Here is a 12,241-nt window from a genome sequence, read left to right as displayed (position 1 = left end):
TTTAGTAGTGAAACATAAAACAGGAGTATAATATTACAGTAAAGTAGAAAGATAATGTAATACATTACAGCATAACAGTGAAAAGTAGAAAACTCTTCAGTTTAAATATATATATTTACAAAGCATCTCTCCAGTGCGCTAGAAAGATGTGCTTTTAATATCGCACCAATGGAAAATCTAAAAGAAAAAGAAAATGGAGAGAAAATGAAAGAGGAGAAACAAGAGAACAGGAGAGCAAAATAGAAGTGGTAAGACATGAGGGCCTAGAAATAGCAAATTGGTTGCTCTCAGTGAGACAAGGTATAAAGAAGAAAAAAATCAGGCTGTCACTTGGACTATAGAAATGGGCAGGAAACTCCCACTGAAAAATACATTTCAGTTTCTCAACTCAGTGTTTGCCTGTGTCTTAAAAATCTGCTGGTCCCTTCTGAAAGTCTCTCCTCTTTGCTTTGCCATGCTTCCGAGTATTCGAAATACCAAAGTCACCTTTCCTCTTGTCATACTGCAATGGCTACAATTTCCTCCCCCCCTCCACAGGTTTCTACACCACTCCATTTTTCCACATTATGACCATAGCTGAGCTCCTGCTTAGCTCCTCCAACACAGCAATGAATTTCAGTGTGTTCCCAAGGCCAGTCTTTGTGTCCTTCATTTTCAACTCCTGTCATTTCCAAAAGACTTTAAGTCCATTAAGTAAGGACAGGACAGCCATCCTTGCCTCCTTCAAATCTCAACTAAAAAGGCTCCATATTTTCAACAGAAACTGTACCACATTAACAGTTTAATACAAACCTGTTTTTTTAGTGGGGGGGAAAAAAAAAACCCACAGGAAGTTCAAGGCTTTTTTAAAGTTACTGACAACCAAGGTCTCCTCACTGTTGGTTGCATCTGATCTAATCACTGTATTATGAATTCCTTGAGACAGAGACTTTAAATTATTCATTACTAGATGGTAAATGCTCCCCTCATTGGAGTACAAACTAAAAAGCAGCAGGATCTACAATCCATCAGCACCTGAATGCTGTGCAGACACCGTACACTCTTCTTTCTATTTTTTCTATACCAAGTAAAATTAAATTCTTAGTCGTTTCTAAAATCAGCTAGTTATTCTAGTTTGAGAAGTGCTATTCTGAAGATGAAGCGTGTACATCATGCACACATCAAAGTTACTGACAATATTAATGTCTGTATAGCAGAGGTCCTGCATACAGCTGAGATATATTCACAGTGAGCAGAGTCACTTCTACAACCGGTACTGCAAAGCACAAGGGCCAAACCAGAAGGGCTGGTATAATCAGGATGGTTTGAGGACAGAAGCCATGATTTGGGTGCAGGAAAGGAGATTTTATTCCAAATTTACTAACTGGCTATAAGGAAAAAGGTTACCTTTTCTTACAAACCTGTTCTACGTATCAAAGTCTTAGAGAAAATACATCCTACAGTAATAGTTTTGCTTACACCAAACAGAGCAATGCCAAATGCAGATTGCACAAATATTGTTATTGTTCACTTCTATTTACAGCTCTCTATATAACTTGAGTTTCCAACACATCAAAAAGCCACCTTCACAATCAAGACATTCATACAGAAAACATACCCCCAAATTTCTTTACCTGAATCATAAAGCCATTTTCTTCATCCAGTTCACAAATGCATCTAACAATTTCATTTAGAGCATCATCTTCATCCTGAGACTCTTCAAAGTTAGTTGAATCAAAATCCTGATTGTATTCATCACCGCTAAGTAACAAACTCTCTGTAGAGGAATCATCCAAAAACTCCATATCTGAAAGGTCTAGTAAAAATAAACATGTGAAACTGGGTGTGCAGAGACACAATAGTTTACAGACATATAGGGGGGTCAGTCGAAAATCTTAACCTTCATATAGCAAAACACTAGCATACTGCATTCCTTGATGAACTCTGCAAAATACCTTTAACATGATCTCCTCAGAAGCAGAGTAACAACTCTTAACTGAAGCAAGTACAATGAAGAACAGCTTGAGTGGGAAAATTTTAATTTAAGTAGATGAAGTATAAATCAGTTACCATATTTATAGCTCCAATCCCAAAGGTAGACCAAATTACTGCCTTTACAAAAATCTCTCTCTTAAATTATTAAACCTACAGATTGAAAGCTGCTGTTCAGCCAACCTACTTTCTCCACTAAGGTCAACAGATAAGATAGCTCTTGGATACTGGTATGATGTATTCTTCTCTGAGAACATACTGCGCAGAGTCAGAGAGCTCCCCGAGGACCGTGTTAATGGAGAGGAGCACCTGTCCAAGTACTCAACAGAGCTATCTTCGTAATCTGAATAATCTGAAAAGGAAATAAGTTGCTGTTACAAAAGTAAAGTTTATGACAAATGGAAAAATATTAAGTATATATTATTAATTATATAATATATATTATTAATTTCACATAAACATATATAATTTCCATTAAATTCAGAAGTAACAGATATCAACATGAGGTATTAGGATGATGAAACTGTAAATATGAAACACAAAAGCTCTTCATAACGTATTTAGAAAGAATCTAGCATGAAACAATGAAGTTTAATAGCTAAGCCAAGCATTACCCATTTAACTTCCCCTAGCCCCCATCTCTGAATGCACAGAGCCCTGTCCAACCTGGCCTTGAACACTTCCAGGGATGGGGTATCCATAACTTCTCTTGGCAGCATGTCCAAATGCCTCACCACCCTCACAGTAAAGAGCAGAGCTTCTTCCTAATATCTAACCTAAATCTACCCTCCTTCCATTTAAAGCTGTTACCGCTACATTCCCTTGATACACAATCTATCCCCCATCCTTGCCATAGGCCTCCTTTAGGTATTGGAAGGCTGCTACAAGGTCTTCCCGTGGCCTTCTCTTTTCCAGGCTAAACAGTTTCTCAGCCTGTCCTCACAAGGAAGCTGCTCCAGCCCCAGTCATCTTTGCTCCTCTCCTCTGGACCCACTTGAGCAGGTCTATGTCTGCTTTCTGCTGGTCAAACGATAATTAAGAGTAGCTGTTTACTCCTCTTGGAACTTCCTACTTTGAGTATCAGTGACTAATCACATTTCTACACTTTCATCCCAAACGCGGATGCTACCACGTGTATTTAGAATTTTCTTGCAATGGGTCCCACAATACGCTTCTCTCCTAAATGCCTTCCATAAATCCACTCTTCATATTTACTTTCTCCTTCTGTCAAAACCAAATTATCTACCACATTTCCTAAAGTATATCCACTGTAACGGAGTTAAAAGTCAATGGGCAGTTGACTACTTCATCTTGTACTCCGGTCAACCTCACTGTAACAAAGAATAAAATGCTCATGTTTTACTCACACGGATTTCTGCATCTGGATTTATGACTGCTATTTGTTGGGCACTGGGAGGTATACAGTTTTCTTCTAATATTTACAAGCACTGGATATGGCCCCTAGAAGTTGGAACTTAATCAGGGTACTTCTGCCAAGCTTCCGTTTCAAGAAAAGCTGGCAAAAAGTCCTCAACAACATAAAACCAAAGCAAATACTGGGCACAAGAATGCAGCTCTGATGTTAATTTACAAGAGAAACTCTAACTGAATCAGTTTGGATGAATAGCATTTGCAGAATTCACTGCATATCAGAGCTGTAAGGAACCAGAGAACCAACTGCAACTCAGACAACACAAAGCCTTAGACTCCCTGATCTTAAGCACTTTGGGGAATGGCCAAGTGTCATATGCTCAGGTGAAGCCATAAGTCCAATCAATTCCTCCCGAACTTTCCAAATTGTGCACTACATCAACCTTTTCTAACAATTCACCTGAATTCCAGGATTCAACACCAAAGCTGACAGATAACTTCTCCATTTACTCCTTTCTTTGGAAATACGTGAAACAGAACGCTCAGGGAAACCCTGTGTTCAAGTTTCCCTACTACAAAATATACTTTCATAGTTGCGACCTTACTTCAAATCTGCAGCCTAACTTGTTACCTATTAAAACCACTCCAGTCCAAAGATCTTTTTTCAAATGCTTCATCATTACTTTGCTTATTTTTATGCAAGTTCTTTTTTAAACACTTTTACATGAACACTCAGTGTCATAAACTCAAAGAACAGAGGACCTGTAAAACATTGCTCTCACTCTTATCAAACTGCATTGAGAGTGTTGCCAGGGATACTACTGTATACAAGGTGTTGGCACATTACTTTTGAACATCCTTCTAAACACGGAAACTCTGGAGAGTATTAACTCACTCTCCTGTGTTTTAATAATCACAGATGAAGCAGACAGGACTGCTTCAGGTCTTGGGGTCTTTGTTTTATCCCTGACTTTTGTATACCTAGCACTTACCAGTATCTTACTGAAAATGCTTAGATGCCTGCCCAATGCAAGTGCTCAGAGCCCCATCCAACCTGGCCTTAAATGTCTCCAGGGATGGTGCATCCACCACCTCTATGGGCAACCTGTTCCAGTGTTTCACCACCCTCGAAATTACTGCAGTTCATATCCAAGCATTACACAATTTGGGAACATTTTTCATGTTATAGCACAAACTTTGGACAGAAAAACGCATAACCAGCCTAAAGATCCACAAAGCATCTTTGAAAGTCTGTGGTCAGAAGCTCCTTTTAATTCACAGGGTGTTTCCACATGCTCTTGAGGAAAAATTTCTAGGAAAGTCTTTGTTTGACAGGATTTAAAGTTTCACCTTCTCAAGACAAGAAGACAGAATGAGTCTGCATTTGGCCACGCTGTTATTTTTATTACCATAATGTTGCAACTAAGACTGCACTGGATGCTAAAAAAATGTAAACCAAGGAACCTGTATTGTGATCTTATGAGAGATTAAAAGAACCAGATGATGTGGAAAAGGGGAAGAAATACAACGAAACAGTAAAACTGTGCTGATCAGCAGGGTAGTTACCTTTTTATTACAAAAGACAGAACATTGTCCAATTTCTCCATGGAAATCATGCCAATGAGAATTACAGAAGGGATGGAGCTAAAACTTGAAACCATACTTACAGGAGTACTCTCAAACAAGGAGAAAAAAAGGCAGAGAGTTGTTTCAAAGGGGTTTTGGTTTGTTAAAGAAGCACAAGCTATCTAGAGCCTCATATCTAGAAACCAAATTATTTTTGTCCCCCAGGGCAATGGAAATAACAGAGAAAAGAAATAGATGAGTGACATGGTCAAAGAGTCAAAATAAGGAAGGTGAGATGAAGACAAATGGAATCACCATTTGTCAAGACCACAGACAAGGATGTTACAACAGAGATGCTAACCTCAGCAGTTAAGGATTAATTGTTGAGGCTGAATTTTATGCAATAAATCACAAAAATTCAGCAACACAGATATTAGAATAATTTTAATGTCCAAACAAAATAGGCAGGATGCATATACAGAGCTTCAGAGGAAGAATTTAAAGACATGAGAAGAGCAAGCACATCTTTTGAAGGAAGAATAACCACCTACGAAATATCTACATCTATCAGACAAAGTCAGGCTATAAGCACAAAAAAGAGGTGACAGACATCAAGTGTTCTTCCAACATTTAAAGTCAAAACTTATTCTTGGAATTTCTAAAATATGACATTCACAGTCTTTAGAAACATATTTTAACACCTAATGCCAGAAATACATCCAGTGGTTTTGCTTATTTAGGAGAAGTAAATTGAACTCACCATGCTGTTTAGATTTCTTCTTTTTTTTCTTCTTCTTTTTCTGCTTTGATTTATGATCTTTCTCCTTTTTCTCTTTTTTCTCCTTTTCCTTTTCTTTCTTTTTACCTGGAAGAGAAATGTAATGTTTTAACACAGCAGTACCATTCCACATTACTTGCTTCATTTAGTTTAACCTAAACATGTCATCCAAAATCAAGTATTCCAGCTGCTTAGTCTGACCAGAATGATTCCGTTAATTTACTTGATATCCTGGGCATGTCTCATTAATTGCTAGTAGAATGGGTCAAAGAAGTCTCTCTCAATGAATAGCAGTTTACCATTTTAAGTACTTCCAACATGAAGTATCATAGCAGAAGAAGACATAGCAAAGCACACAAAGTAAATGACATTATTTAAGCAGTTTATAACACTTATTTTACTTACAGCTTATAATAAAAGGCTTGGGCAAGAGAGAAAGCTTTCAAAAGAACAAAATCCCAAACTAAAAAGATAACATCATCTGAAAAACACGTATTAGGCCTGTTTCCTTTCTACAGGAAATTTCAGTATCACAAATCTGCTGATGCTGTCAGCACCTTTTACTGCACAGCAACATGCTCATAGAAAACCGATTCTGACTAAAATTCATGATACATTTTCTACACCATGGTTCACTTCTACCCACTGTTGGTATATGCATGAGGACAAGTAATTTGTCTCAGAAACATGCTATTTACCATGTTGATTTTCCCCAGACAAACATCCCACAACATTTTCACTCCATCATCATTTTCTAAGTAATCAGCAGTGAGATAAATAACGAGGAAATTGACTTGTTATAGAAAATAAATCCTTAATGTCAGTATTTAAGGATTTCCTGCACACAAATTTGAGTCATTTTATCTTCTAAGGAAATACAGAATCCGAACTGTTACCTTGTGGAAAAAACAAAGGAAAAATCACTTAAGAGTTCTTGCCCATCTCGAATAATTTTTCCTATTTTTTCAAACACAGGATAAAACTATGGCCTTCTTAATTTATATTTTCTTTCAAGAATTGCCAAATGGTTTTGCTACTAACATTGAACTGTCTTCTCCCCTTCCACCTCCCATCCCAACTGATCAGTACAAGGAAATAAAGGCAGTTATCATTTATGTAACTAAAAAGTCTTGTTTTTTATAGCCCAGGTCTCCCATAGGTCCTTCCAAACCCTTGTTATGGGCACTCTGATGTTCTCTTCTAAAAACTTATCATATATACAAAACCTGTTTTTAAGACCTAAACAATAGAAGTGCAGCTGGGCCTAGGAAATATTTGATGCTTTACATTTCCTCTTCACAGACATCGAGTGTTAAGAGAATTTTTCTTTTTCTTAATAATGTTATTGCTCTATACATACCATATGAAGAACTTTTCTCTTCCAGTTTCCCTTTTCTCTCCATTCTCACAGCACCTGCCAATTGAAGAAGAATATGTACGTAAGTGCAATGTCTGGCTGATGACCCACTTTCTTGTACAAATCATTAGATCATAAAAAGCCCGAATGGTACATAAGAAGAAACAGACAATATTTTTCATGCCACTTTAGAATTACTCTTATTGTCTAAAGCACTGGAAACAAAAAGTATTGTAGTTTACCAACTTCTGAATGCTTGTCCTTCTCAATCACGTTCTTTAATATTTGCTCCTTCAGACTCTCAAAACTTTTCTCCTTTATGGGCACAGAGCACTGTATCTCTGTCCCTTCAGAGCTCACTGATGTGGAAGACCTCTTTTTTTTACTATTCCCTTTGGGTAACTTTAGACTATTGGTTAAAGGCATTTCCAGCTGCAAGGCATGTACATGGGACGAGGGTGCTGAAAACAAGAAGACAGATTTACTAGGCATTCCGTAAGGATTGCAGCCAGGTCACTGGCTGGGTCAGATCACTGCAATGTCAAGTATTGGTAATAATATCACACACAACATATAATTACTGCACATGAATGCCTAGGCCTTAGTCTTACATACAAAAAAATACATGCCACAGATTTCTTTGGTTTGGAATTTGCACTTTTAAACTATTTGCACTGTTTAAAGTGTCCTTTTGCTGCTACATTTAAGCCTTTTTGTTTCCTTTTTATGTCACTGTAACATAAACCCACATGAACAGTGTTAAATGTGCTGACACTGTTAATATCTTTTAAGCTAACATTCCATGATATGAGCAGTGAAACTAAGCTTTGGTACATTTTTAGTGCTATAAGATTATACTTCCACTTACTGCAACTTTCATTTATTTACATCATTCACTGTCTTTCATGTATGTATTTAATCCATTTGAATTATATGCAAAATGCGGTGGTGATCTGTCAGAATCCAGTAACATACACTGACAATTCATATCTTGCACTATTCAGAAAAGCTTATTCAGTGAAACAGTTGTTTTTAAATCTTTATGAGATGCAAATTAGGAAAGAACATAGGAAGACCAAACTCAAATTATAATTTCATTGCTAATATTTATAACCAAGTAGGACAATGAAATTGTCAAATAATTAAACTAGAAGAGTTATTTATAAATAACATTACTGAGGTCATTCAAGGCTCTATTATTGTGTTTATCAACATTCTGAGCACTTCAAGTTTCATTTAAATGTAAACTTCATCAGACCATTGAGATCACTGACCATCACATTTCAGGCCCATGCCAAGGACATACTGTACAAAAATGCAGCTCTGCAGACTCATAAGGGGCTCAGGGTTTTGAATGCCAGCTGTAAACACTGGGAGGCACCAGTCACCTTTTGGGTATCTCAACCTTAGAGCCCAACAAAAGTACCTGCACGTAAAAAAACCCTTGTGGGTTAAAGCACTGAACCAAAAAAGAAATGTCCTGACAAATACCTACTAGCAGTCAAGATACTAAAAAAGAAAAAAATATGAACCTGATCTGGAACGGGTTCTTTGAGCTTCCTCTTATTTTCTCTTTGTAAAAAAAAATTCAATAATAAAACAACAAAAATCATTTAAATAGGCACTCTTAAGACAATTTAGTAAATTGATCAGTCAGAAAAGGATTCTGGGAAAAAGGCAAGAACATCTCAGTCGATTCTGACAGCAGCCTTCCAGGCTTGGACAGGCCAACCCAATTCTGCTATGATACAACACACAAGCTACAGGAAACTTGTTCAATCTCCTAGTCAGCCATCTCAGGAAAACAGTGAAAATGCCACAGAGAGAGAATGCAGGAGCAGCAAGAGCAATGGAAAGTGGTACCTCACCTACCACACCACAGAGCACTTTTAAATGCCAGATGTTCCCAGCTGTAAGATGCAAGACACCACCTTGCTAGGCAATCCAGCCAGCAGCCAGAAGCAGCTGCTCAGTTCCATGTGCTGGCTTCTAATATGAGACATAAGCTGCATGACCACAGCTGAGGCTACTTTCCACTATCTCAAGTCAACCACCCCACCTAAGATCGTAACCTTTCAGTACTGGCTTCCTATTCAGGCTCTTGCCTTTGCCTGTATTTCAAGCAGACTTAGCTTGTTGGGATACCAAATTATGGATAGTGTTATGCCTTTCTTGGGTTTCCTAATTAACATTTGTCTCTGTTACAGGATTGAACTGCTCTGCCATCTGTGGAGAAGCGAGTATATTTTAGCACCTCAGTAAAAGAGAAGTGACATTTCTTCATATCATCATGCTATCAACGTCTTGTCTTGTTTCTAAAAGGAGCACAAAAGAATCACCCAAATGCACATAATTTGGTTAGGTCACTTCCATATTGATGAAAAGATGTGAGAATACTCCATCCAAACTCTCTCAAGGGAAATATAGTCTCAGCATTAGATGAATCAGTATTTAAACTTCATTATTCAGGAGAAATCCTGACCTTGGATATTCAAGCATGCCCTGACAGCCACAACACAAGAAACTTCAGTATCTCAATTTTCAATACAAGCACATCTGACAAAGTAATCAGCTAGGAACTAAATAACTGAGGGAATATTTATGATGGGCAGAAATCTACTACAGTCACACAAATATCCCCCTCAATGACAAAGCTCACCAAACCGCCTTTCTATGGTAACCTGAGCAGAGAAGTCACTGTAGCCTGCATACACTGCACTGTTATTCTTTGCTTTTACTTTTATGAATCCGAAATCATTCTAGATTGAGAATCTCAAATTGTCAGATCCTAAATAAAGTGTTAAGACTTGCAAAGTCTGATTTTCAATCACTGTGCCTTACAAGTAACCACAAAATTACACAAAGCAGACAATCACAGTCTTAAAGGCAAGCAGCAAATACAGCAAGAAGAGTATCAGTTTATAAAAGATTTGCTGTATGGCACTATTACCATATTTTTAACTGTTACTCTTAATTGCAATTTTATTCCTTTTGGAGGCGTCAAGTCAGCCATCTCCCACACAGTGAAGCGTGGGAGCTCTGCAATTAACACTCGGCAGAGAGAAAGATGCTTAGAGATTAGACTTGATAAACTACTAATTATGTCTAATTATATTCTAATATCAATTTTATCACTGGAAGACTGGTATCAGATTGAAATTGAATGCAAACCATAGCACTTTCCAGCCTGGTTTATGACACTTGCCCAGTGCTACCTCTCCTGGTCTGGCATGGTGAAGCAACACAAGCCTAAAGCTCAAGCACAGCACAGGACACCGTGCTACAAGTGCAGCAGCACAGATGGGCTTTCAATGGGACTGCTTATTTCAGTTCAGCAAATTAAAATGTACCAATGTGAAGTGCCTTATTCTGTTGCATGACAGTCTGCTCCATGGCTTTTGATGTTTCAACTTCTCTATTAACAGACATATCACAATTTGCTTCAAAATTGAACTGAAATCATAACCTGACCATAAGAATTCATAGTTCTATCGTGATTAATTTTGTGGTTTGAATTCCCAGTGCATAGGATGAACTTTATATCTAAATGAACTTGAAATGCATACACAGATTAATACCAGATACTGCACAAAACAGTATGTTTAGGAAGGGTAAGAACATGGAAAGTTCTCCCTTGCCTTTAGCTAACTACCCAAAGAATCAGCTGGGAACTTCAGGATAGAGGTTAGAATGGCAGATATTAAAATCAGGGAGCAAAGCTGACTGTCAATGGGTATTTGGGGTAAACAAGCAGCTCTAAAGTAACAAGAGCTTTAGATCACATGACTCTGGATACCTCTCAAAAGCAGGGTAACCAAGAACACGGTCAAGAGTTTACTAAATAGCAACTGATCTCGTTTTCTGACAATTTTGTTCAACAGCCATTTTTGTTCCTGCTGCAGTGAACTTATCCATGAAATTATGTAAAAATATGTTCCTTCCTTTTAGTGTAAGTGCAAATTTCTCCTGTACAGCTAGCCTAATGTTACCCTACCAGTAAAGTCATCCAAACTGAGTTAGAACAAGAAAGAACAGCTAATAATAGTTATATTAGTAAACGTAACTATTTCCTTTTACTTCAATTCTAAAACCCAAACTTCTTGTTGCAATTCTGTTTGCTCAATACATAATAGTTAAACACAAATGGTGTAACATTACAGAAACCAAGACAGATTATCACAAATTTAAGGCAAATTACTACTACAGAAAGATCTGAACTTCGTGAAGTTAGAACTGGATAACTCCAGTGTTCTGTGTGTTATTTCCCACTGACTGTGATTGAAACACTATGAAAAGCTAAGTGACAGAAAGGCCAGTTGAGACAAATGAAAGCAAGGACTCTTAGCTATGTGTGGACAGTATCAGTTGATCCCAAGTAAGCCCATACAGCAGTGTAGGCAAAGCGGTATCACTGTTCAGTAATTAGCTGGTAGTGTACCAGTGCCTACCAACAGATGCAGTACTCCCAGGTAGCCCGTGAACTGAAGGAATTGATCAGTGTTGCCTTTAGAAGACGACAAGCTGTTCATTTTGAGCAATGATTTTGAGATCTATGTGTTAATGAGCTGCCATTTATGCTTCCGCACTTCAGTGCGCCTCATCCCTCCCCTCTGGAAACACTAAGTTAGTATCTTTTGCATTAAAAAGTCATTGAAATACATCGTTTTCAACAACATAAAATTATTTTTTCAACTGACTCAACTGATAGCCTCCATTAGAAGGCTAAAATTCCAAACCCACAAACCGCATGTCTGGGTCTAAAACACTATGGCTCTTTAACAGAAGGGTCAGTGAGCATGCACAGGCTGTTCCAGTCTATGTACTTGTTACTTCCCTAATTTCTGAACATAGCTACAGTTACCTACTTTAATGATTATGAAGACATCAAGCCTAATGTGTACATAGCAAATTCCATTGTGTTGTCAAAAGCAGATCTGTTCAGACTGTCAATAAAAGCCAAACAGCAGAAATGTCATAAAGACACTTTGAATACTTAGCACAAATTTTTAAGAAGCAGTTCCAGAATAGGCTGGATTTTACACAGAGTTCTCAAATTATAACAGCTAGAGTCACAGTGCCTTGACTAAATAATGCAATATATTAAATTACACTTAGGCAGGCAAATATTCCTGCTTAATGCAAGTTAACTTTTCTCAGCAATTTCAAGCATTAACAGGAATGAAAAAGGAAAGCACCTA

The 12,241-nt window shown here is 37.6% G+C and overlaps 2 protein-coding genes across 2 annotated transcripts in view; one reads left to right on the top strand and one right to left on the bottom strand.

Annotated features, from left to right (window-relative positions):
- The window catches only part of TG (thyroglobulin), a 213,087-nt gene that overhangs the window by 168,852 nt on the left and 31,994 nt on the right, over window positions 1–12,241 (bottom strand). The window contains exons 13-17 of the mRNA XM_061374135.1: window positions 7,286–7,504; window positions 7,047–7,100; window positions 5,669–5,773; window positions 2,159–2,323; window positions 1,614–1,795 (exon numbers count right to left, since the gene is read on the bottom strand). Coding sequence (XP_061230119.1) covers window positions 1,614–1,795; window positions 2,159–2,323; window positions 5,669–5,773; window positions 7,047–7,100; window positions 7,286–7,504 — 725 coding nt within the window. The remainder of the gene's footprint in view (window positions 1–1,613; window positions 1,796–2,158; window positions 2,324–5,668; window positions 5,774–7,046; window positions 7,101–7,285; window positions 7,505–12,241) is intronic.
- ZFAT (zinc finger and AT-hook domain containing) overlaps window positions 1–12,241 on the top strand; it is a 983,920-nt gene that overhangs the window by 944,469 nt on the left and 27,210 nt on the right. The window lies entirely within an intron of this gene.

Source organism: Neopsephotus bourkii, unplaced genomic scaffold (assembly GCF_033783945.1).
Source record: "Neopsephotus bourkii isolate Nb327-2 ecotype Australia unplaced genomic scaffold, CSIRO-AGI_Nbou_v1 NB_1637, whole genome shotgun sequence".
NCBI classification, from domain to species: Eukaryota; Metazoa; Chordata; class Aves; order Psittaciformes; family Psittacidae; genus Neopsephotus; species Neopsephotus bourkii.
The sequence above is the reverse complement of the archived record's forward strand: the minus strand, read 5'-3'. Positions and strand labels throughout refer to the sequence as shown.